Source organism: Oenanthe melanoleuca, chromosome 2 (assembly GCF_029582105.1).
Source record: "Oenanthe melanoleuca isolate GR-GAL-2019-014 chromosome 2, OMel1.0, whole genome shotgun sequence".
Classification (NCBI taxonomy): Eukaryota; Metazoa; Chordata; class Aves; order Passeriformes; family Muscicapidae; genus Oenanthe; species Oenanthe melanoleuca.
The window spans coordinates 146,911,250-146,937,707 of NC_079335.1; the positions used below are offsets into that span (position 1 = coordinate 146,911,250).

At 43.2% G+C, this 26,458-nt stretch overlaps 2 protein-coding genes across 7 annotated transcripts in view; one reads left to right on the top strand and one right to left on the bottom strand.

Annotated features, from left to right (window-relative positions):
• ALS2CL (ALS2 C-terminal like) overlaps positions 1-26,458 on the bottom strand; it is a 96,752-nt gene that overhangs the window by 43,242 nt on the left and 27,052 nt on the right. For 2 of the 6 annotated variants that reach the window (XM_056483757.1, XM_056483754.1), the window contains exons 14-26: positions 26,264-26,375; positions 25,861-25,938; positions 23,041-23,165; positions 21,092-21,265; positions 20,470-20,563; positions 19,484-19,641; positions 17,964-18,026; positions 16,600-16,773; positions 15,228-15,270; positions 14,946-15,007; positions 13,550-13,699; positions 12,226-12,322; positions 10,300-11,978 (exon numbers count right to left, since the gene is read on the bottom strand). In XM_056483757.1, the coding sequence (XP_056339732.1) occupies positions 11,916-11,978; positions 12,226-12,322; positions 13,550-13,699; positions 14,946-15,007; positions 15,228-15,270; positions 16,600-16,773; positions 17,964-18,026; positions 19,484-19,641; positions 20,470-20,563; positions 21,092-21,265; positions 23,041-23,165; positions 25,861-25,938; positions 26,264-26,375 (1,393 nt within the window). In that variant the 3' untranslated portion in view covers positions 10,300-11,915. Of the gene's footprint in view, positions 1-10,299; positions 11,979-12,225; positions 12,323-13,549; positions 13,700-14,945; positions 15,008-15,227; positions 15,271-16,599; positions 16,774-17,963; positions 18,027-19,483; positions 19,642-20,469; positions 20,564-21,091; positions 21,266-23,040; positions 23,166-25,860; positions 25,939-26,263; positions 26,376-26,458 lie in introns of those variants that run through there. The other 4 variants (XR_008839755.1, XR_008839756.1, XM_056483755.1 and 1 more) reach the window with 4 other exon arrangements.
• On the top strand, positions 107-10,540 carry JMJD4 (jumonji domain containing 4). Its single transcript, XM_056483760.1, has 7 exons — positions 107-222; positions 1,318-1,859; positions 3,160-3,325; positions 4,453-4,578; positions 6,173-6,440; positions 7,733-7,879; positions 8,651-10,540. Exons 2-7 carry the CDS (start codon positions 1,601-1,603, stop codon positions 8,960-8,962), a joined length of 1,278 nt encoding a protein of 425 aa, XP_056339735.1. The 5' UTR covers positions 107-222; positions 1,318-1,600; the 3' UTR covers positions 8,963-10,540.

Genomic DNA, 26,458 nt, shown 5'->3' on the forward strand with positions numbered 1-26,458 from the left:
GTTCCCATTGGCTGAGCCCCGCGCGGCTGCGCTTTCCCATTGGCTGAGCCCCGCGCAGCTGAACGTTCCCATTGGCTGAGCCCCGCGCCGCTGCGCTCCGCTTTTCGCTCCCCCCGGCCCCCACCCGCCCGATGCAGAGGTTCCGGTGCCGCCCGCCATAGCCCCTCACTGTCGCCGCCACCGCCGCCATTCGCAGCAGGGGCTGCCCCGCAGGGCACGGGGGTGAGTGTGGCTCTCTCGGGATGCTCCCGGTTCCTGCGGGAAGCGCGGGTGGGACGGGAGAGCGAGTGGGGGATGGCGTGTGCGACGCGCTGTGGGGTCCGGGTCCTCCCCCCCCCCACCCACCGGGGACCTCCCTGACGGGAATTCCCTCATGGATTTCCCTTAATTCCAATATTCCCTTGGATATCTCTGAGAGAGGAATTCCCTCATGGAAATCCCTTAATTCCAGTATTCCCTTGGAGATCTCTGAGAGAGGAATTCCCTCATGGAAATCCCTTAATTCCAGTATTCCCTTGAAGATCTCTGAGAGAGGAATTCCTTCATGGATTTCCCTTAATTATAATATTCAGTTGGAGATTTCTAAGGAAGGAATTCCCTCATGGAAATCCCTTAATTCCAATATTCCCTTGGAGATCTCTAAGGGAGAAATTCCCTCATGGAAATTCTTTAATTACAATATTTCCTTGGATATATCTGAGGGAGGAACTCCCTCATGGAAATCCCTTAATTCCAGTATTCCTTTGGATATCTCTGAGGGAGGAATTCCCTCATGGATGTCCCTTAATTCCAATATTCCCTTGGAGATCTCTGAGGGAGGAATTTCCTCATTGAAATCCCTTAATTATAATATTTCCTTGGAGCTCCTTGAGGAAGCTCCATAATTTTCATAATTTTTTAATGAAAATCCCATAATCCTGCTGTTCCCTTGGAGATTTCTAAGGAAGGAATTCCCTCAAGGATATCCCATAATTCCAGTATTCCCTTTAAGCTCCGTGAGGGGGGAATTCCCTCCTGGAATTCCCTAAATCCCCTTTTCCCTCAGTGTCTCCCACATCCCATCCCTGCAGCCTCTTTGCTTTATTTCCTCTCTGCTCAGTCTTTCCTTTACCTCCTTTTTTTTTTTTTTTTTTTTTTTTTTGTCCTATTTTCATCCTGTGATTGCTCCAAATCCTTGGGAAAAGCTCTGCGGGAATGTGGGAGGTGCCAGACCTCGGAACAAAGGGATGATCCCATTAATTTCTTTCCTTCCACGCCTGCAATTAATTAATTTTTTTGGGAATATCCCACTGAAATTTTCTTTTCCTGCTCTTTTAGGACAGAACCAGCTCTGGCAAGACAGAAAAGCATCCAGAGGGTGATTTCCCAGCTTTAAAAACCATGGAAAATCCCAATTATCCCAACATTCCTGCACCACTCCTCCTTTTCCCTCAATTTTCCTGTGATTTCCCCTCAATTTTCCCATGATTTTCCACACCTTTAAAGCCTCAAATCCCATTTTTTAGTAGGTTTGCTTTTTTGGGTTTTTTTTTTTTTTTTTTTGGGATAACACCTGCTCCAAACTTTCTTGGCTCAGCCAGGAATTTTTTTTCCAGCCTGCATGGACAGAGCAACCTTTGCCTGTTCCACGGCTTTTTTCCGGGATTTTGGGAATTCTGCTCCAGGTGCTCTTCCCGGGGGCCACGTGGATTTTATTGACAAAGCTGATTCCTTCACTTATTCGGATTTTTTTCGGGATTATCTCATTCCCAACCATCCCTGCATTTTCTCAGCCAAGTTCACCGAGGATTGGGGCAGCAGGAAAACCTGGGTGACACGGGATGGGAAACCCAATTTTGAGCATCTCCTGCAGAAGTTTGGTAAGTCCTGGAATTTTCTCCTGCCTGATTCCAAATCCTAAAGGATGCAGCTTTTTAGCATTGAATTTTTGGGATAAAATCACTAAAAAAACTGAAATTCCAAGATTTTTGCCTGAATTAATACATGGAATTTTTCTCATTTATTCACGGTCTGGTTTGCAGATTCCAAGCTGAAATTTATTCCCAAATTTTATTTCTTATTTATATTTAAATCACTTAAATATCTTGGATAATTTGATTATTCCAAATCCTAAAGATGCAGTTTTTTATGATTGAATTTTCAGGATAAAAGCACTAAAAAAACTGAAATTCCAAGCTTTTTGCCTAAATTAAGACATAGAATTTTCCTCATTTATTCACAGTCTTTTTTGCAGATTCCAAGCTGAAATGTATTCCCAAATTTTATTTCTTATTTATATTTAAATCAATTAAAAATCTTAGAAAATTTTATTATTCCAAATCCTAAATATTTGGAATCCTGAATCAACTAAATATTATTAAATTAGTAAGTATTATTATTATTAAAGAAATATTATTTATAGGTCAATTAAAGATGTTGGATAATTTAATTATTCCAAATCCTAAAGGATGCAGCTTTTTTAGGACTGAATTTTCAGGATAAAGTCACTAAAAAAACTGAAATTCCAAGATTTTTGCCTAAAATAATACATGGAATTTTTCTCACTTATTCACGGTCTGGTTTGCAGATTCCAAGCTAAAATTTATTCCCAAATTTTATTTCTTATTTATATTTCAACTAAATATTATTAAATTAATAAGTATTATATTATTATTAAATAAATAATATTTATAATTCAATTAAAAATGTTGGATAATTTAATTCTTCCAAATCCTAAAGGGTGCAGGATTGAATTTTCAGGATAAAAACACAAAAAATACCAAAATTCCAATTCTGTGGGGATGAGCTTGAGGGGGAGGTGATTCCATGAGTCCTCCTCATTCCTGAGGAGAATTCCCAAGGAATTTGAAATTCCTGGATTGTGTTTCCCTGCAACAATATTTTGGGATTGGGATGGTTCCTTTGGAATATTTGAAACCCAGAATTCTGCAGGGATGAGCTTGAGGGAGTTGATTTGATGAGTCCTCATTCCTGAGGAGAAATTCCTGAGGAATTTGAAATTCCTGGATTGTGTTTCGCTGGAATTACGGTTTTGAGATTGGGATGGTTCCTTTGGAATATTTGAAATCTGGAATTCAGCGGGGATGAGATTAAGGGGGAGATGATTCCATGAGTCCTCCCCATTCCTGAGGAGAATTCCTGAGGGATTTGTGATTCCAGGAGAAGCCGTGGTGCCCGTTGCCAACTGTGATGTCAAGGAATACAATTCCAACCCCAAGGAGCAGCTGCCCTTCAAGGAATTTGTGGAATATTGGCGGGAATACATCAGGAACGGCTATCGCTCCTCCCGCGGCTGCCTCTACCTCAAGGACTGGCACCTGAGCAGGTCAGGGCTCATTCCCAAAGCTCCAGCACTGGGAATGTTCCCCTGGAGAAGGGAAGGATCCAAGGAATCCTCAGAGCCCCTTCCAGGGCCTCAAGGGAGAGCTGGAGAGGGATTTGGAATGACAGGACACAGGGAATGGCTTTGTGCTTAATTAAAGGAATTCCTGGCTGGGATGGAATTCCAGAGAAGCTGCTCCATCCCTGGAAGTGCCCAGTGCCAGCTTGGAGCAGCCTGGGATAGTGGGAGGTGTCCTTGGCACGGGTTTAGAACTGGATGTTCTTTAGGATCCCATCCAGCCCTAAAAATTCCAAGATTCCATGATTTTGAATGGTTCCAATTGGGGTTTTGAGGCAAAGCAGACGAGTTCAGCATTGGCCCACAGGAAAAATATTCCAACATTCCAGGAGGGATCCTGGAGGGATTCCAAAGCTTTGGCCTCCAGCTCCAAAAAGAGCTCAGAATTCCTCAAATCCCCAATATTCCAAGCTGCTGTCATTCCCTCAACCTAATTCCCAGCTTTTATTCCAGGCTCAAGATCCATTTAAACTCAATGTGGGAAGGAATTCCTGGCTGGGAATGTGGGGAGGGGCTGGGATGGAATTCCCAGAGATTTCTGGCTGCCCCTGGATCCCTGGAAGTGTCCAAGGCCAGGCAGGATCACCCTGGGATAGTGGGAAGTGTCCTTGGCCATGGAATGGGATGATCCTTAAATCCCTCCCCACCCAAACCATTCCATGTTTTCTCCCTATGGAAAATGGGACTGGAACACCTCCTCCAGTCAAACCTAAATTGGGATTGGAATTAGGATTATTCCATTGATATGTTGGATTTGGGATCTTTTCCAGCTCTGCCCTTCCTTCTCCAGCAGGAAAAGAACCTTGGGAAGGAATTTTCCTTGTGGGAATGGGGAGGGGCTGGGATGGAATTCCCAGAGAAGCCGTGGCTGCCCTGAATCCTTGGAGGTGTCCAAGCCCATCTTGGAACAACCTGGGATGGCAAAAAGTTGGGATGAGCTGTTCCCAAACCACTGGAATTCCATCCTAAAGGATCCATCTTGCTCTTCCCACTGGATTTGGGGGTGCACCCCATTTTCCCAAGCTGCTTTTCCAAGTGTTTTTATTTTCCAGAGCTTTCCCAGAGCAGGATGTTTACACCACTCCCGTGTATTTTTCCTCGGATTGGCTCAATGAATATTGGGATGCCGTGGCCGTGGATGATTTTCGGTTTGTCTACATGGGACCCAAGGGATCCTGGTAAGGCTCTCATCCCCCAGAATTCCTTCTTTTTCCAGCTGAATATCACAGGAAATGATCCTGTTATCCCTCAGGATAACCAGGCAAGTCTCCCCGGTGTCCTGGTTGGCTCCGGATGGGAGGGAGCCCAAACACAAAAAAAAAATTTATCTGGGAGATGAGAGGAGAAATTCCCTTGGGAATGTGCAGGAGCCTGGAATGGCAGGGATAACTCCAGAGTGTTCCAGGGGAAAATTCCAGCCCAGTGTTGGTTCTAAAGTTGGATTTGGGATATTTTTATCAGAATTTCAAGGAATTTGTTTGAATAAATTAGAGGAGAAGCACAGAGAATATAAAACTCTTCATTATCCAGTCAGAATTCCATGAGGAATTTTGGGATACAGTGGCTCTTTAATGACTCAAACTCCATAATCCAATCAAAATTCCATGAGGAAAAGGATGGGTGGGATCAGGATGGATATCCTGGCTTTTTAGCAGATAAACTTCCATAAGCCAACCAAAATCCCATGAGGAATTTTGGGATCAGTATCCATATAATGGCCTTTTAATCTCCAAAACTCCATCATCCAGTCAAAATTCCATGAGGAATTTTGGGATTGGTATGGATACAGAGGCCTTTTAATAGTCAAAAGTTAATAATCCAACCAAAATTCCATGAGGAATTTTGGGACTGACTGGTATCATATAATGGCTTTTTAATAGCCAAAATTCCATCATCCATCCAAAATTCCATGAGGAATTTTGGGATTGGTATCATATAATGGCTTTTTAACAGCCAAAAGTCGATAATCCAGCCAAAATTCCATGTATCCAGTTAACAGCCAAAACTTCATAATCCAACCTAAATTCCATGAGGAATTTTGGGATTGATATCATATAATGGCTTTTTAACAGCCAAAAGTCGATAATCCAGCCAAAATTCCATGTATCCAGTTAACAGCCAAAACTTCATAATCCAACCTAAATTCCATGAGGAATTCTGGGATCAGTATCCCTTTAATGCCTTTTTAATAGCCAAAATTCCATGAGAAATTTTGGGAGCAGTATCCAGTTAACAGCCAAAACTTCATAATCCAACCAAAATTCCATGAGGAATTCTGGGATCAATATCCCTTTAATGCCTTTTTAATAGCCAAAATTCTATCATCCAACCAAAATTCCATGAGAAATTTTGGGAGCAGTATCCAGTTAATAGCTAAAACTTCATAATCCAACCTAAATTCCATGAGGAATTTTGGGAGCAGTATGCAATTAATAGCTGAAACTTCATAATCCAACTTAAATTCCTTGAGGAATTTTGGGATCAGTATCCATTTAATGGCCCTTTAATTGCCAAAAGTCTTTAATCCAGCCAAAATTCCATGAAAAATTTGGGAGCAGTATCCAGTTAATAGCCAAAACCTCATAATCCAACCGAAATTCCATGAGGAATTTCAGGATCAGCACGGATACGGTGGCTTTAGAAAGCCAAAACTCCATCATCCAACCGAAATTCCATGGGAAATTCTGGGATCAGCACCTCGGCTCTTCAACAACTCGAATCCCTGTTGGAATTTTTGGGGATTGATTCCCGCCCATCCCTGATTTTTGCCAGGACTCCGTTCCACGCCGACGTCTTCCGCTCTTACAGCTGGTCGGCCAACGTGTGCGGCAGGAAGAAATGGCTCCTGTATCCCGCAGGACAGGAGGAATTCCTCAAGGATTGCCACGGGAATCTCCCTTTTGATGTGACAGCTCCGGATCTTCGGGATAAGAGGGTTTATCCGCGCTACAGCCAGAGCCAACCCCCTCTGGAAATTATCCAGGAAGCCGGAGAGATCGTCTTCATTCCCAGCGGATGGCACCACCAGGTTTATAACCTGGTGAGGGAGTGGATCCCGCTGGGAATCGCTCTTGGGGCGTCACCAGGGGGGGATCCCAAAGGTTTTGTTGGGATGGAAATGGGGATTTCGGGATTGGGATTTGATTCATTCTCCTGGGAAATGTTGGGAAGGAATGGAGGTCTTGGAATGGTCTTTGTAGAGACCCTGGAAGTGTCCAAGGATGAGGCTTGGAGCAGCCTGGGATAGTGGGAATGGGATGATCCTTAAAGTCCTTTCTAGGAATTCCATGGCATAGAATTAGGGTGAAGAGGAGGAAGATCCCAGGAGAAAGAAAGAGGAAAGGATGGAAGTCCTTCCCAGGAAGGAGGAATTCCAGCCTGGAGCACCCTGGGATAGTGGGAAGTGTCCCTGCCCATAGAACGGGATGATCCCTAAGATCCCTTCCACCCCAAACCATTCTGGAATTCTGGGATGCTAAAACCATCAAAAGCTCCTTGGGGCACTGGAATTTCAGAGTATTCCATGGAAAAAATTGCCTGCATCCTCTTTTCCTGCTCTTTTGTCAGGAATGGGATCCTGGATGAGCCAGACCTAGGGTGGGATTGTTAATCCTGGGAATTTGAATTGAATCACGGCCAATCAACAAATGATTCCATAGGATTCCATTCCAAAATTCCTGCCTTCTGGATTTCAGGAATGAGGGGTATTTTGGGTTGTTCAGACATGGAAAAATAAATTTTCCCTGATTTTGATACCTGGGAAATCTTTCCATTCTCAGGAATGAGAATTTTGGAACAGCAAATTCCATAATATTATTCCTAAAAAATTAATTAGTGAGTAATCATTAATTATCCGTGGGTTATCCCAAATTTTTCCTTCAGGAAGACACCATTTCCATCAACCACAACTGGGTCAACAGCATTTTGGGAATTTGGGACATTTTGGGCTTCTAAAGACAGAAATTTCCAGGATTTTGATGCCAGGGAAGCATTTCCCTTCTCAGGAATGGGAATTTTGGAACAGCAGATTCCGTACTATTACTCCTAAAAATTAATTAGTGGCTAATCATTAATTATCCATGGGTTATCCCAAATTTTTTCCCTCAGGAAGACACCATTTCCATCAACCACAACTGGATCAACAGCATTTTGGGAATTTGGGACATTTTGGGCTTCTAAAGACGGAACTTTCCAGGATTTTGATGCCAGGGAAGCATTTCCCTTCTCAGGAATGGGAATTTTAGAACAGCAGATTCCGTAATACTATTCCTAAAAATTAATTAGTGGCTAATCATTAATTATCCATGGGCTATCCCAAATTTTTTCCCTCAGGAAGACACCATTTCCATCAACCACAACTGGGTCAACGGCTGCAACGTGGCCGTCATGTGGTGCTTCCTGCAGGATGAGCTGGCGGCCGTCCAGCGGGAAATCAGCCAGTGGAAAGAACCCATGGATGACTGGCACCTCCAATGCCAGGTACACCCCAATCCCAGATTATCCAGGAATTCTGGGATTGTTGGAGATTTTCATGGTGGAATTGCTGTGGTTTGTAAGGAAGAAGGAGTTGGGGACAGGTTTGTTTTGTTGGGAAATATTCCCGATAAAAGTTTGGGAATCGCTTCGGTTTGTTGGCTGTGTCCAGGATGGAATGTTGGTTGGAAAGCTGGAAAACTTCAGGATCAAGAGATCTGGGGATGTTCACCTGGAGAAGGGAAAATTCCAGGGAAGAGACCTCAGAGCCACTTTCAGAGCCTAAAGAATCTCCAGAAAAGCTGGAGAGGGATTTGAGATAAGGCAGGGAATGACAGGACACAGGGAATGGCTTCCCACTTAATTTGGGAAGGAATTCCTGGCTGGGATGGAATTCCCAGACAATCTGTGGCTGCCCTGTCCCTGGAGCTGGGAAAGAACCCAAAACTCCATAATCCAACCAAAATTCCATGAGGAAAAGAATGGGTGGGATTCCTTCCAGAATCTTCTAGATGAGATAAATTCCAAGTTTATTTCTGGAAGCTGTTCCCTCTCCTTGGGTTGATTTCCTTCCAAAAATTAATTAATATTTGGCAAAATTTCCACAATATTCGGGAAAAACAACCTTAGGCCTTTGGATCCAGAGGCAATTCTGAGTAAAAAAAACAAAATTAAACAGAATTATTTATGATCCCAGAGAATTCATAACTTCATAAAATCAATTTGGGGGATTTTTCCTGCTGTCATTCCCATTCAAATTCCATTTTCCCCCTTTAGCTGATCATGAAATCCTGCACGGGCATCGACTACAAGGAATTCTACAACTTCCTCAAAGTCATCGCGGAAAACCGGATCTCCATCTTGGAGAAGGGCCTGGATGAGGAATCCTCATCCCAGAACAATTCCAAAGCTGCCATTTCCACCCTGGGAATGCTGCACGCCGTCTTCGACCTCAAGAGGACGGTGAAGGTGCTGAGCTCGTTAAGCGCTAACGAGGATTTCCGCAAGCTGGACCTGAGCTCCCTCTCTCCTTCTCCAGAGGCTCTGCTCCAGCACCTGGAATCAGCCATTGACACGGCCCTGCTCTGAATTCCTGCTTTTCCAAGCTTTTTTCCAAAGGGTTGGAGGAAATGGACCTGGATAAGAGCTTTACATCAGGAGGAGGAGGGAGAACATTTGGGAAGGAGGGAGAACATTCCCAAGTTCTGTGCGGTTTGAAGGAATTAGAGAAAAAATTCCAGCCAAAGGAAAATCCCAAACTTCCTTAGGATTCTGAGCATTACTCAGGGAAAAAATTCCCTATGGATCAAGTCTGGAAGTGGAATGAAGCAAGTTCCCTGTGCTTAAGCTCAGCTTTGTTAAACCTCTCCTCTTCCAGGTGCAGCTCAGCTTCTCCATCCTCTTTTTAGGGAATTCCAGCTGGTGACGCTTCCATGGAAGCCTGAGCTGGAGCCAGCACCTGGAATCAGCCATTGACACGGCCCTGCTCTGAATTCCTGCTGTTCCAAGCTTTTTTCCAAAGGGTTTGGAGGAAACTGACTTGGAGAAGAGCTTTACTCCAGCAGGAGAGGGAGAACATTTGGGAAGGAGGGAGAACATTCCCAAGTTCTGTGCGGTTTGAAGGAATTAGAGAAAAAATCCCAGCCAAAGGAAAATCCCAAACTTCCTTAGGATTCTGAGCATTACTCAGGGAAAAAATTCCCTATAAATCAAGTCTGCAAGTGGAATGAAGCAAGTTCCCTGTGCTTAAATTCCAGTTTGGAATTCCACTTTAGTGCCAGAATTCCAGTTGGTGAATTCCATGGAATTCCTGGAGCTGGAGACTGGATTTGGGAATGTTGATTCCATGTCTTCCAAAGCAGGATTTCCAAAGCTGAGAAGCTCAGGATAAATTTCATTAATTAAACTTTGAGCCTTGACTCATCCCAATAAAAAGCAGGAACGGGAATGTGCTCCCACAATTCCATGCTCCATCCCAAGGCCCAGCATTCCCTCCAGGAAAAATGGGATCCAGCATTCCCTGCATGGTTCCACAGCACAATTCCCACCCGGAATGCCACCGAATATTCCCACTGGAACATCCCCCTCCTGCTTTTCCTTGGAAAAAAAAACCAAAAACTGGAAGCACAAATGGCTGCACACTGTTACCTTCAGGCCTCACTTGAATTCTTCCTGAAATAAAAGCCAAGAAAAACTTGGAATTTTGGGAAATTTTATGAAGTCCAGCTGAAAATCCGCCTCGTTTTCCAGAGAATTCCTTGGAATTTTTACCCCCCCTGCACTTTGCATGTCCTTTTCCTAGAGGAAATTTGCATTTTTTTCTTCATTCCTAAAAAATATCAAGGAGCTGCTTTTCCTGTATTTAGAAAATTCCCAGATTCCTGAAGACAGCAAAGATTGGAATAAAGAGTGCATGGAGCCTGGAATCTTCAAAATTACAAGAGTTTTATTTAAATAAAAATTCCTGGCAAACTTCCCATGGAATTCTCTCGTTAATATATTAATTATTGTAATTAATCTGTTATTTATTAAAGGATAAAATTTGGGAAATATGGGGGGAAAAAGCCTGGGGGGTTTTGTTTTCTGGGAGTCACCTGGATAAGGAAAAAAAATTATTGGGAAAAACAATTCCTGAGAAAAATGAAAAAATCCCAAGGGAAATAAAATCCCATTTTTTGAAAGATTTGGACTTCAAATTTTTCATTCCCAAAAATATCATGGATCTATTTTTTCTTCATTTAGAAAATTCCCAAATTTCTGAAAACAAAAACATTGGAATAAGGAGCACGTGGAGCCTGGAATTTCTTCAAAATTCCAAGAGTTTTATTTAAATAAAAATTCTTGGCAAACTTCCCGTGGGATTCTCTAGTTAATATATTAATTATTGTAATTAATCTGTTATATATTAAAGGATAAAATTTGGGGAAAATGAGAGGAGAAAACCTGGAGGGTTTTCTGGGAGTCACCTGGATAAGGAAAAAAATTCTTGGGAAAAACAATTCCTGAGAAAAATTTAAAAATCCCAAGGGAAAAAAGATAAAAATCCCATTCTTTGAAAGCCTTGGACTTCCAGTTTTTCATCCCCAAAAATATCAAGGATTCACTTCCCTTAATTTAAAAAACTAGGAAAACTTGGAAAAAGCAGCAGGAAAAAAGCCTGAGAAGTTTTGTTTTCCTGGATAGGGGAAAAAAAATCCCAAGAAAAATTTTAAAAATGGGATAAAAACCTGTCAAAAATGAGATTTTTTTTGGGCCTATTACTAAAAAATTTTGGAATGCTGGGAACAGCATCCCAAATATCCATTGGGAATATCCCAAAGATTCTTATTCCAAAGGGAAATTCCAGCTCAGGGCACAAATCCAGCTGGGATTGGAGTTTCTATTCCATGTTTTCTGTTTGTTTTCCCAGAATTTCCCAAAATCCAGGATAAATCTGAGCTTTTTCCAAGCCCCTGGAATTCCAAAGCAGTGTGGGATCACCCCTGAGTTCTCCCAAGGAGAAATAAAAACATTGGAGCATGGGAAAAATCAGGAAATTCGGGAATAGCAGCTTCCAAATGCAATGGGAAAAGTCCTGAGTTGGGAAAAGTAGGAAAAGGAGTGGTGGGAAAAATCTCCTCTCATTCCAGGAATTCTGAGGAGCTTTGGGATGAGCTCTCTGTCCCATTCCAAGAAATCCCATCCAAAATTGGTGTTTCCCAAAAAAATTCTTTCTTTTTCTGGGAATTCTCCAGTGCAAAAAAAAAAAAAAAAAAAACTCACTCAGAAAAGGAAAAGGAGATTTTTTTTTTCTTTTCCTGGGAATTTTTGTGGGAAAAGGAGATAAAACTCTAAAAAAAAATTTAAAAAACCTTCTCTGCTTGGAAAAAAAATTCCCAAAGATTGGAGATGGAAATTCCAGCCTTTCCAGTGTGTTTGGGATCAGGAAAACCTCGGCTGGGGAGGAATTCTTCCCTTTAAAGGCAGCCAGGGATGCAATTCCCACTTTTTCCAGTTGGATTTGGTCCAGAAAGTTTGGGAAAAGGAGGATTTTCCCTATGGATCAGGAGCTGTGGGAACCTTCCTTTGGATGCAGCCGGATCCTCTGGATGTGTTCATAGCACGACTGGGGAGGAAACAGAGCAAAAATTAGGGAAAAAATTGGGAATTCTGGGATCAATCCCAAACTCCTGCAGCCAGAGAATCCCTGCTGATCCCGAGGATAATTCCAACAGAATTTAATCTGTCTGAAATTAAAGATAAAGATTTTTTCCCAGCCTGGCAAGGGAATAAATTCCCAAAAATTCCACTCTGGAAAAGCTGGAATTTTGCTGCTCAGGCTGTGCTGGAATTCCTGGAAAAGATTCCCTTACCTCCAGGGCCGTCAGCAGGAAGTCCAACATTCCGCCCTGGTTGGTGGGATCCATCAAATCCCGGATCAGATGGATTTCAGCTCCCAGGTGTTGGATCCTAGGGAAAAAACAATCCCAAAATCTGGGAAAAATCTCTGGGCATGTGGGGGGGGTTGGAATTTTGGAGAGGAGGGAAACTCTGGAATTCCAGAGCTGATTCCTGGTACATCCTGATCTGCTGGAGGTGAACCTGGGATCTCAGAATTCCAGAATCCCAGAATTCCAGAGGGTTTGAGGCTGGAAAGCTCCTTCAGGATGATCCATGAGCAGGGATCTCCCATTATCCCAAATTTTCCAAGTGCTTCCAACTGGGAACACTTCCAGGAATGGAGCAGCCACAACTTCAAATGCTCCATCCCAAGGAAATTCCGGATCCATCCACAGGAAATTCCAATTGCTGGATGGAATTTTGGATTTCTCATCTCCCAGCTGAATCCCAGTCCCTGCTGAGAATGGGAAATTCCTGTAGGAATCCTGGAATTCCAGAATCCCGGAATTCCAGAGTATTTGGGGTTGGAAAGGTCCTTCAAGATGATCCATGGGCAGGGACCTCCCACTATCCCAATTTTCTCTGGGATAAGAGCTGGGCACGCCAGAATTCTGGGATAAAAGGAATCTGACTTTCCATGAAATATCCTTTGGGATAAGGCACGGACACTCTGGAACTCCAGGATAAAAGGAATCTCATTTCCATGAAAACCCTGGAACCTCCTTATGGGATAAGAGATGGACACTCTGGAATTCTGGAACAAAAATAATCTCATTTCCATGAAAACCCTGTCATATCCTCTGGGATAAGACATAAACACTCTGGAATTCTGGGATAAAAGGAAACCATTTTCCATGAAATATCCTCTGGGATAAGACATAAACACTCTGGAATTCTGGGATAAAAGGAAACCATTTTCCATGAAATATCCTTTAGGATAAGACACAGACACTCTGGAATTCTGGGATAAAAGGAACCCCGTTTTCCATAAAATATCCTCTGGGATAAGACACAGACACTCTGGAATTCTGGGATAAAAGGAATCCCATTTTCCATAAAATATCCTCTGGGATAAGACACAGACACTCTGGAATTCCAGGATAAAAGGAATCCCATTTTCCATGAAATATCCTTTAGGATAAGACACGCACACTCCGGAATTCCATCGGCGCTTCATATCCCAAAAACCCAACCACACCTCTGGATAAAAATACCACATCCAACCCCAAATGCCAAAGGTTTTCATTGGAATTTTCCCACCTGGAAATATTCCAGAGGGAAAAAAATTCCACTCACTTGGCTCGGGACACGACGAACATGAGGAGGGGCAGGAGATCGTCCATGGGCAGCCGGAATTCCTTCTCCAGCAGCCGGGACACCGTGTGCTCCAGCTCCTCGTAGGTTTTCCGGAGGATTTCCAGCTTTTCCCTGGGATCCACCGTGGTGCTGTTGGGATAAAAGAGCCATGGGAAAGTGGGATTTAAAAAAAAAAAATAAAAAATTTAGGGATTTCAGGAGATTTGGAGTTCATGGATTGGCTCCAAAGGGTGGAGGAACGAGGAGGCAGCGAGGTTGGGCCAGGAGGTATTCCAGGGTGGAATGGGAAATTCCTGGGATCTCCAACATGGAATGGGAAATTCCTGGGATCTCCAACATGGATTGAGACACTCCTGGTGTCTCCAACATGGAATGGGACATTCCTGGGATCCCCAGTATGGAATGGGACATTCCTAGGATCTCCAACATGGAATGGGAAATTCCTGGTGTCTCCAACATGGAATGAGACACTCCTGGTGTCTCCAACATGGAATGGGACATTCCTGGTGTGTCCAACATGGAATGGGACACTCCTGGGATCTCCAACATGGAATGGGAATTTCCTGGTGTGTCCAACATGGAATGGGACATTCCTTGGGTCTCCAACATGGAATGGGACATTCCTGGGTTCTCCAGTATGGAATGGGACATTCCTGGGATCCCCAGTATGGAATGGGACATTCCTGGGATCTCCAACATGGAATGGGACACTCCTGGGTTCTCCAGTATGGAATGGGACATTCCTGGGATCTCCAACATGGAATGGGACATTCCTGGGGTCTCCAAGGCAGAGCTGGGCGAAGGAAACTTGAAGGAGTGGGAATGTTCCCACAAAAGCCAGTGGATACGAAAGGATCCCAAATCCAACATATCAATGGAATAATCCTAATTCCAATCCCAATTTAGGTTTGACTGGAGGAGGTGTTCCAGTCCCATTTTCCATAGGGAGAAAACATGGAATGGTTTGGGTGGGGAGGGATTTAAGGATCATCCCATTCCATGGCCAAGGACACTTCCCACTATCCCAGGGTGATCCTGCCTGGCCTTGGACACTTCCAGGGATCCAGGGGCAGCCTGAAGTCTTTGGGAATTCCATCCCAGCCCCTCCCCACATTCCCAGCCAGGAATTCCTTCCTAAGGAATATCTTTGGGAAGTGGAAGGTGCTGAGCAGGGAATTGCCGGATTTAATCATCGCTGTCTTCATGGGAGTTACGGAGGAAAAAATTCCATGGAATTCACTTGGAAACAGAAAGAACATCCCAAACAACTTTTCCTTAAGAAATTATTGGAATGGCGCTGGAGTGCTTTTGAAACAGGTAAAAATTCCTGGCATTTCCCAAAAAAATCCCTGGGAAGAGGCGGGCAGGCACTCACATGAGCTTCTGCAGACACTCGGTGGCAGACAGGAAACATTTATCCTTGACCAGGGAGCGCCTCTGGAAAAGAGACAGGGATACCTTTGGAATTCCAGTGACAGAAATTCCAGAGCCATCCCACAAAAACTGGGAAGGAAATCCGAGGAAATCCACAGGCAGCAACTCTGGATTGGAACGGATCATGGAGCTTGGATTCCTGGGATTGATTCGGAGAAGCTCCACCCTCATCCAAGCACAATTCCATGCCCCATTCCCAGCTGGCTCCGAGGGTTTTCCTCACCTGGTTGGAGGTCAGGGTGAGATCTTTGAGAGGCCACAGGTGCCTGGAAAGGGAAAATTGGGATTTAGGATGGATTACATCTGGAATGCAGTGGTTCTTCCATCTCCTCATGGGAGCTCCATCCCATGGATCCACTTCCCTGGGATCTCCAATCCCATGGATCCACTTCCCTGGGATCTCCAATCCCATGGATCCACTTCCCTGGGATCTCAAATCCCAAGGATCCACTTCCCTGGGATCTCCAATCCCAAGGATCCACTTCCCTGGGATCTCAAATCCCATGGATTCACTTCCCTAAGCTCCATCCCATGGATCCACTTCCCTGGGATCTGCAATCCCAAGGATCCACTTTCCTGGGATCTCCAATCCCATGGATCCACTTCCCTGGGATCTCAAATCCCAAGGATCCACTTCCCTGGGATCTCAAATCCCATGGATTCACTTCCCTGGGATCTCCAATCCCAAGGATCCACTTCCCTGGGATCTGCAATCCCATGGATCCACTTCCCTGGGATCTGCAATCCCATGGATCCACTTCCCTGGGATCTCCAATCCCAAGGATCCACTTCCCTGGGATCTCCAATCCCATGGATTCACTTCCCTAAGCTCCATCCCATGGATCCACTTCACTGAGAGCTCCCATCAGAGTTTGCATTCCTCAGGGATGATCCTGGGATAATCCATGAGAAACTTTGGCACTTTTCCATCCAATTCCTCTCATTTCTTTTGGATGGAATCCAACTGAGACTCTGGATCTGCTGTTCTCCTGAAATCCCAGAGGAAAATTCCCAATCTGCTTTCTAGAAGTGGATCCAGGAGCAGGAATGGATGAGGGAAACATCTGCCTCCACTTCTCCCATCTTTTCCATCATTATTCCCACATTTTAACAGGGAACAAACATTCCTTTTCCAAGCAATTTCTAAATTCCAGATGATTTGGAGCAAAGAAGTTGGGAACTTTCCACATTTATATATCTATAGACATTTCTAAATTTGGGATGATTTGCAGCAAAGGATTTGGAAATCTTCCAAATTTGTAAGTTTATAGATATTTGTAAAATCAGGATGATTTGGAGCAAAGAATTTGGGAATTTCCCACCAAAAATGAGGATAAGTAGGAATAACAGCACCTTTGCATTAAGCTGCTTTCAACTAAAACAGATTTCAATTAAAAATTAAAAAAAAAAAAAATTAAAAATTCTCCTTCCAACCAAACATTCCAGAGCAGGAATTCCTCCAGCAACCTGGGGAGAAACTCCAGTGAAAAACTGGGGAGAAACTCCAGTGAAAAACTGGGGAAAAACCAATGACGAATCCAACGGCGACTCAACATTTCCGGAATTTTCACTGGGGACGGAAAATTCCCGCTTACTTCTGCACATCCAGGAATTCCAGGAGCTGGATATCCGAGAAGAGGCTGAGCTCCACGATTCCCTGGCAGTAGAGCTCGTCCTCACGCTGGTGCTGGAGCATGTAGAGCATGGAGAGCTCGGGATAGAAGGTGGGCAGGATCAGCGGCAGGACCAGGCTGGAGCCCTTCTGGAGACTGGAAAAGAGGGAAAAAAAAATGGGATTTTCCAGGGGAATCCATGTGGATATTCCCAAACCCACCCAGCATCCCGTGGAAGAGGCGCTTCTGAGGTGTTCTTGTTTTTTGCTCTTCTGAGCTTGGCACGGTTGGGTTGTGGTGGCCACAAGATGATGCAAGAGATCTCCAGGAAATTCACTGGGAAAAACCTGGAGCTCCAGGAGATATCCAGAGTCACTGGGAAAAAAAATCCTGGAGCACCAGGAGAACTCCAGGAAATTCATTGGGAAAAAAATACCTGGAGCTCCAGAAGAACTCCAGAGTCACTCAGAAAAATATCCTGGAGAATCAGGAGATCTCCAGGAAATTCACTGGGAAAAAAAAAAAAAACCTGGAGCTCCACGAGATAGCCAGAGTCACTAGGAAAAAAATCCTGGAGCACCAGGAGAACTCCAGGAAATTCACTGGGGAAAAAAACCTGGAGCTCCAGGAGATATCCAGAGTCACTGGGAAAAAAATCCTGGAGCACCAGGAGAACCCCAGAAAATTCACTGGGAATAAAAACCTGGAGCTCCAGGAGATATCCAGAGTCAATGGGAAAAAAATCCTGGAGCACCAGGAGAACTCCAGAAGATTCACTGGGAAAAAAAAACCTGGAGCTGCAGGACATCTTCAGAGTCACTGGGAAAAACCTGGAGCACCAGAGCCCAATTCCCAGCTGGTTTTTCCAAAATATTCCCATGGAATAACTTGACCACCAAGACCAAATAAATTAACTTCAAGCCTTTTTCCTCTCCTGGTTTTGTGGGAGTGGCTGAGGAAAAATTAGCGGGAAAACCCGGAGCAAGCAGAGCCAGTGGAACCAAAATTTGGCTTCTCTATCCCAAAATCCTAAATCTGGTTTCCTGCAATTATTCCCAGTTTTTATTCCATATTTTCCACCTCCTCTGGCACCGTTTTCTCCTCCAGAACATGAGGAGAAGGAGCTGGTTCCATGCTCCATGGAAAACTATGGAAAACTCGGCACTCTGAGCCCAGTCCAGGCTCAGACAAACACAAAATCTGGGCACTAAGCCTGGCTCAAGCAGACAAGTCTGAGCACTGAGCCTGGCTCAAGGACACAAACACACGCTCAGAACTTCCTGAATTTCAGAGATCCCTCATAAATCCCGAAAGCTGAACACGGAACCTCTGGAGGTGCCACCAACCTGGGATCCACTTCCTCCGAGGGCACTTGGCCCTTCTGCTCCAGGGCCAGCCTGAGCAAACCCCTGGAAAAGCAAAAAACAGGGATTAGTTCATTCCCTGGGGGATTTTTAAGGATAATTTTTGGGAGATCCAGTGAAAATCCCTGGAATTCTGGCAGAGCTGTTCCAGTGTTGGAGGGGTTTCTCCCTGAGCAGCACAAGCACCAGGAATGGCTGAGAATTCCAGAATTTCCATGGATTCCAAGGAGCAGAGTGGTCCCAATTCCTTGATCCATCCATGAGCACTGAAGGATGATCCCACTCTGGAAAAGCAGCTGGGATTTGTCCTGATTTTCCAGAGAATCCTGGAATGGTTTCAGTTGGATATTGGGAAGGAATTCCTGGCTGGGATAGAATTCCCAGAAAATCTGTGGCTGCCCCTGGATCCCTGGAAGTGCCCAAGGAGAGGCTGGATGGGGCTTGCAGCAGCTGGGATGGTGGGAAGGGGTTGGAAGTGGATGAGATTTCCAACCCAAACCATTCCATGATCCCAGATTTCCAACCCCATGGATTTGTGCTCTCATCAACTGTCACCTCGAGGAAGCAACTCTCCCAAGAATTCCCAAGAACTCTCAAGAATTCCTAAGAATTCTCAAGAACTCCCAAGAATTTCAAAGATCTCTCAAGAATTCCCAAGAATTCCAAAGAACGCCAAAGAACTCCCAAGAACTCCCAAGAATTCCAAAGAATTTTAAAGAATTCCTATGAATTCTGAAGAACTCCCAAGAACTCCCAAGAATTCCAAAGCATTCCTATGAATTCTCAAGAACTCCCATGAATTCCAAAGAATTCTCAAGAATTTCCAAGAACTCCCAAGAATTCCAAAGAAGTCTCAAGAATTCCAACGATCTCCAAAGAACTCCCAAGAAGTCCCAAGAATTTCAAAGAACTCCCAAGAATTCCAAAGAACTCCCAGGAATTCCCAGTAACTCCCAAGAATTCCAAAGAATTTTAAAGAATTCCCAAGAACTCCCAGGAATTCCCGGTAACTCCCAAGAATTCCAAAGAATTTTAAAGAATTCCTATGAATTCTCAAGAACTCCCAAGAAATTCAAAGATCTCTCAAGAATTCCCAAGAACTCCCAAGAATTCCAAAGAACTCCCAAGAACTCCAAAGAACTCCCAAGAATTCCAAAGAATTCTCAAGAACTCCCAAGAACTCCCAAGAATTCCAAAGAATTTTAAAGAATTCCTAAGAATTCTCAAGAAATCCCAAGAAATTCAAAGATCTCTCAAGAATCCCCAGTAATTCCCAGGAATCCCAAAGAACTCCCAAGAATTCCAAAGAACTCTCAAGAATCCCAAAGAACTCCCAAGAACTCCCAGGAACTCCCAAGAATTCCAAAGAACTCCCAAGAACTCCCAAGAATTCCAGAGAACTCCCAAGAAAAAAGGAATACAGAGGCACGGCCCCTAATCCCACGATCCCAAAGATCCACCCCATGCTCCCACCCCATGGAAAAGCTCCATGCTGGACTCACTGGTAGAATTCCCAAATTTTCTTGGAGTAGAACTTGACCTCCTCCTGTGCCATTCCCAGCAGGTGCCGGTTGGCTCCGATCCCGGAATACGTGGCCTGGAACGCCACGCTCAGAGCCCGCAGCAGCTTTCCCAAGGGATGCAGGGAGGATTTCAGTGCCTGGAAAATCCCATTTTATGGATCAGGAGGAGAGGGAAATTCCAAAAGGGCATCTGGATTTCTCCTGGAATTCCCAGCAGGAATTTGGGATATTTTGGATGTTTCCTGCTCCCTTTTTCAGGATGGGATTCGCTGGGAAAAGTGGAGGAGGGAAAAACAACCTTCCTATTTATTATAAAAATTCTTTATTACTAAAATTTCTCTTCTATAAATTCTCTGTTTTTAATATAAATTCTCTATTTCTTATTAAATTCTTTATTATTAAATTATATTTTTATCGTTATTATAAAATTCTCTATTTACTAATAAATTCTCTATTATTAAATTCTCTATTCCTTATACCAACACTTTATTATTAAATTTTCTATTATGTTCTCTATTAATTATTAAATTATTTATTATTAAATTCTCTATCATTAATTCTCGATCATTACATTTCTATTTATTGTATAAATTCTCTATTAATAAATTATCTATTTTTTATCAAATTCTCTATTTATTATTATTCTCCATTATTAAATTCTCTATTTATTGTTCAATTTTTTATTATTCGATTCCCTATTACTATATTTTTATTATTAAATTCTCTATTAATTGTCTATTATTAAATTCTTTATTATATCTATTCTCTATTATTTTATTTTTTATTATTCAATTGTCTATCATTAAATCCTTTATTAACTATCTATTATTACATTATTTATTCCATAAATTATGTACTATTAAATTATGGATTCTTAAATTCTTGACTATTAAATTATTTGTTATTAAATTATTTATCATTAAATTTGGATATTGATAACTTTAATAAAAAATTTCTATCTTTACCTTCTCCAAGTAACTCTGGAGTGACTGGAGATCCTGATGCTGGATGAGCTCTTCCAGGATATCCTCAGTTTTCCAGGAGATCTCCTCAGTGCCTCTGGAAAAATGGGAAGTGAGGAAGGAAAACCAGCTATGGATAAATCCAGACTGGCAGATTCCAAAGGGACATTAAAATAATTCAAACAGAATTTTCATGGGTGTGGATGAACCTCAGCAGCAAAAATTTCACCTGAGGTGTGAAATGGGAAAATTCTTGGAATTGCATCACATTGCTGAGTGGGAATGAGGGTCTGCAGTAGCTCTGGCAGAACAGGAATTCCCAGGATTTCCTCAGGGATTCCCAGGATTTCCTCAGGGATTCCCAGGATTTCCTCAGGGATTCCCAGGATTTCTTCTTTGGCAGAAACTAGAATTCCCAGGTTTTCCTCTGGGATTTCTAGGATTCCCTCTTTACCTTTGGCAGAACAGGAATTCCTAAGATTTTCTCAGGGATTCCTGCAATTTCCTCATTGACAGAACAGAAATTCTCTGGATTTTCTCAGGAATTCCTGGGATTCCCTCCATACCTCTGGCACAACAGGAATTCTCTGGATTTCCTCAGGAATTCCTGGGATTCCCTCCATACCTTTGGCAGAACAGATATTCCTGGGATTTCCTCAGCTCCTTGCTGGATTGGATGTGGAATCCTGTGAAAGATTCCTCCATTTCCTCCTTGCATCCGGACTGGAGGAATTCCAGGAATTGCTCGAAGATTCCCGTCCATCTCATCTCCACTGGGAATTCCTTGAGGCCCAGCTGGCTGGAAAACACAAGATTGGGATTTTTCCACGTTCTTCCCAAATTCTTGTGGATTTCTCCCTCAAAAATGGGAAAATTCTCTGGGATTTGATAGAAACAAGCTGGGAAAGTGGGAATGCTTTCCTGGAAAAGGGAAAATTCCAGGGACTAGAGGGGCTCCAGGAGAGCTGGAGAGGGACTTGGGATAAGGGATGGAGGGACAGGAAAACAGGGAATGGTTTCCTATTGGAAAAATTGAGATTTAAATGGAATTTTGGAAAGGAATTCCTGGCTGGGATGGAATTCCCAGGGACAGAATTAATCTGGAATTTTTTAATTAATCCTGGTCTTCCTGCTCCATGCACTCCTGGGTATTCCTCGATATTCCTAATTACAGATTATCTGCTCAGAATTCCTGGAGAAAAGCTGGATAAGAATTGAGCACCATTCCCAGGAGCTTTCCTGCTCTGGAAAATGGAATTTCTGTCCCATGGATGCTCTGAGGGCCTGGGAATGTTCTAGAGGGGAAAAAAGATGGAATTGGACTGGGATTTGTGAAGAGACCTGGAATTTGGGGGGAATTTGGGCTGGATGGCATCAAAATGTCCTTTCCCTCATTCCTACATGGAATTAATTCCATGAAAATCCCAGGATTTCAGGAAAACATCCATTCCCACTTGCCACATGGATTTAACACCAGGATTTCAGGGAACTATCCGTTCCCTCATTCCCACATGGAATTAACTCCTTGACAGTCCCACAAAATTCAGAAAAACATCCATTCCTGCTTCCCTATGGAATTAACTCCATGAAAATCCCAGGATGGCACTAAAACATCCATTCCTTCATTCCTACATGGAATTAACCCTATGATTTCTGGGAAACATCCATCCCTCATCCCCACATGGAATGAACTCCATGAAAATCCCAGGATTTTCCAGGAATCCCCATCCCTCACTCCCACACAGAATGAACCCCACGGGCCCCATTTCCCATCAATCCAGCCTGGATGAATTCCCAGGCAGGAACCGAAGCCGGGATGGCTCCGGAGCTGCCGTGGGATGCGGAATTCGGGCGGATCCCACAGCTCAGCGTCCTGGGCTGCAGTGCAGGATGTGACCAGAAATGTGAATTCTGTCCCATCTGTTAACCCAGCTGGGGCAGTGACCCTGATCTCCTGGCACACATTATCTGCTCATGGGCCATCTTTAAACCAGCTGGGCAATCATCTTTATCTTCCCACAGCCCATCCTCCCTCCAGGAGATATCTCCTGTTCATGGCCAGTGAGTCCCAGGGCATGACTGATAAAATTCCATCATCCCATGGGAGATGCTCCAGCCAGGGGAGGAGCCAAGCCTTTCCTACCCAGATAAAAACTGAGATTGGGACACCAAGGAACCTTCTTTCCACTGGATTCCAGAGGAAAGCCAGACCTTTCCACATCATCCCTGGAGCTTCAGAGGAAACTGCACCTTCTCCAGGAGCACTGCTCCAGCTGAACCACATCTGCCCCTGCAGGAGGATGCAGCCACCATTGAATGGGACTGTGCCAACACCCTGACTGACTGACGGGTGTCAGCTTGGATTCTGACTCTGGCAGGGCTGGGATTGTTCTGTGTAATACTGCATTTCTATTTTAATTTTCCTAGTAAAGAACTGTTATTCCTAATTCCCACATCTTTACCTGAGAGCCCCTTAATTTCAAAATTACAATAATTAGGAGGGAGGGTGTTCACATTCCCCATTTCCAAGAGAAGCTTTGCCTTTCCTGGCAGACCCCAGACCAGGACACTCACGCTGCGGGGCGCGGCTCCTCGGGCTCAGGGGTTGTGTTGAGCACGCCCTGGGTGCGCAGCCCGCGGCCGCCGCGCGCGCTGAACGTCCCCTCCAGCACGAAGCCGTTGGCCAAGGAGAGCTTCCCCTGCGGAGAGCAAATCCGGGATTCGGGAATTCCCTCCCGGCATTTCGGGAATTCCCTCCTGGCATCTCGGGAATTCCCTCCTGGCATTTCAGGAATTCCTTCCTGGCATCTCGGGAATTCCCTCCTGGCATCTCGGGAATTCCCTCCTGGCATTTCAGGAATTCCCACCTGGCATTTCGGGAATTCCCTCCTGGCATTTTGGTAATTCCCTCCCGGCATCTCGGGAATTCCCTCCCGGCATTTCGGGAATTCCCTCCTGGCATCTGAGGAATTCCCTCCTGGCATCTGAGGAATTCCCTCCCGGCATTTCGGGAATTCCCTCCTGGCATTTCGGGAATTCCCTCCTGGCATTTCAGGAATTCCCTCCCGGCATCTCGGGAATTCCCTCCTGGCATTTTGGGAATTCCCTCCTGGCATTTCGGGAATTCCCTCCTGGCATCTCGGGAACTCCCTCCTGGCATTTCAGGAATTCCCACCTGGCATTTCGGGAATTCCCTCCTGGCATTTCGGGAATTCCCTCCTGGCATCTGAGGAATTCCCTCCTGGCATCTCAGGAATTCCCTCCTGGCATTTCTCTGCATCGGCTCTCTATGAAATTCCCTGTTCTTAAATTTTCAGTCCTTAAATTCTCTATTCTAAATTCTCTATTCAGTATTAAATTCTCTATTTAGTATTAAATTCTCTACTTTTTAAATCTATATTCTTAAATTTTCTATTCTTAAATTCTCTATTCTTAAATTTTCTATTATTAAATTTTCTATTTTGACATTTTCTATTTCTCTAGTATTAAAGTCTCTGTTATTAAATTATCTGTTGTTAAATTCTCTATTATTAAATTTTCTATATTTTCTATTTAGTATTAAATTATCTGTGATTAAATAATCTATTGTTAAATTCTCTATTCTTAAATTTTTTATTTAGTATTAAATTATCCATTGTTAAATTCTCTCTTCTTAAATTCTCTATTTATTATTAAATTCTCTATTGTTAAATTATCTACCATTAATTTCTCTATTTAGTATTAAATTCTCTTATTAAATTTTCTCTTTGTTATCAAATTTTCTATTATATCAATTTTCAATTATTAAGTTGTCTATTTATGATATATATTATGTTATTAAATTTTCTATATATTATTACATTCTCCATCATTAAATTCTCTATTATTACATTTTCTATATATTATCAAATTCTCCATAAATAAATTCTCTCTTTATTATATAAATTCTCTGTTATTAAATTTTCTCTTGTATCAATTCCCTATTATTGATTTACTATTAAATTTCTTATTACATTTTCTAGTATTAAATTCTAGAATTATTATTAAATGCTCTATTATTAAATTGTATTATTCAATTCCCTATTTATAATTCAATTCTCTATTAATTATTAATACCCCCAAAATTCAATCCAAATTAATATCCCGAGTCTGGCTTGTGGAATTCCAGCCAGAAAAGCAGGAAGCACATTCCGGAATTTTCTGGACCCACCACTAAATCTAAATCAGAATTTTGGACAATTTGGGAAAATTGTCCAAAATTTGGGAAAAATATCCCAGCACTGGAATTAATCCCTCCTGGAGTTTCCCAAGGATTTCCAGATTTTCCACATCCCAGGGATTTCCAGATCCCACGGAAATCTTGGATTCCCCCCAGTTTTATCTTCATGGAATGGCCTCTGGAGGAGGAAGATGATGACAAATTCTTCCTCCACTGCCAAATCTCATTTGCATTAATTAACGAGCGTTAATTATGCAGTATCCCAGAATTCCTGCTGGGCTCATCCCAGATTTCTGGGACGTGCTGGAAAACTCGTTTTCCCCGCCCTGAGGATTTTCTCAACACTTTGGAGCAGAAATTTCTGTGCAAATCCAACCACAAAACCTTGGACGTGTCAGGGCAGGGCCTGGATTGCGAAATCCCAAATTTCTGCTGTTTGTTACAGCAGCTCCGGGGGTTTTGCAACATTTCCTGTGGCCCCAAAGGCTGAAATGTTCCTGGTTTAAAAAATAAAAAAGGATTTTGGGTGCAGCTGCAAAGCACAGCCAAACCCCGCCCCCAGAAAAAGCCAATAAAAACATAAAAATGAAGAAAAAAAAAATCCCCCAAAAAAACTCAACCAAAAGTGTCCTGTAAAACCCAATAAAACTCCAAGAACTCAATCAGAAATGTCCCATAAAGCCCAATATAAAAATCCCAAAGATTCAACCAAAAGTGTCCCATAAAACCCCAGCAAAAAAACCCAAAACCCCCAAAACTCAACCAAAAATATCCCATAAAATCCAATAAAACTCATAAAAATTGAGGAAAAAAAGCCAAAAAACCCAATCAGAAATGTCTCATAAAACCCAATAAAAAACCTTAAAAACTCAACCAAAAAAAAAATGTCACTTAAAACCCAATAAAACCTCCCGACCCCCCAAAAAAACCAAAAATGTCTCATAAAACCCAATAAAAACCCCCAAAACCTCAACCAAAAAAACCTCAAACAAACCAAAACCTGAAGTAAATGAAAACCATTAAAATCCCAAATTCTTCCCAGAATTTCCAGCATCTCCCAGGTGCAGCTTTACTTCTGGGAGAAAAATCCCAAAAATTCGGCAAATGGGGGTTTTTTTTAAGGAAGTTGGGGGAAGCGAAGCAGGAAGGAGATGAATCCATTGGAAATTCCTGGAGGAGGGAGAGGAAATTCCCACCTTTCCAACAAATACCAGATCTTCTGTGAAGTTCCCTTCGTAGACGGAGTCGTCTTCCAGGAGCAGAATTCCTGAACCCTTGGGATGAAAAGAAAAGTCGGGAATTCCTGGCATGAACTTCCCACCAATGCTCCAATTCATCCCAGAAAAATTGATGGGATGCAGATTCCGCAAATTTTTTATTTTTTGAAGCCCAACATTTCCTTTCAAGGTTTGGGAGAAGCTCCAGGAAAAACCCACGGAGAAGGAGGTGAGGAAACTTGGAGCAACAACAAAAAAAATAATAATAATAAAGAAAATAGAACACTCCAGGATGAATTAGGGAATGAAACCTCAACCTCACCCTCGGTGGTGAACTCCCCATGCCAGGGATCTCCAGATTCCACGGAAATCTTGGACTCACCACCATTTTATCCGCATGGAATGTCCTCTGGTAGCAGAGCCCTGACTGCGCCACCACGACGCCCTCTCCGTGCCTCTGGTCATCCAGCCACATCCCGATGTACCTCTCCCCTCTGCAAGGCAAGGGAAAGCCAAAGCTTGGATTTTCCCTGTTTTCCCAGCTCTCAATCCATTGGATTTGTCCTGCTGAGGGCGT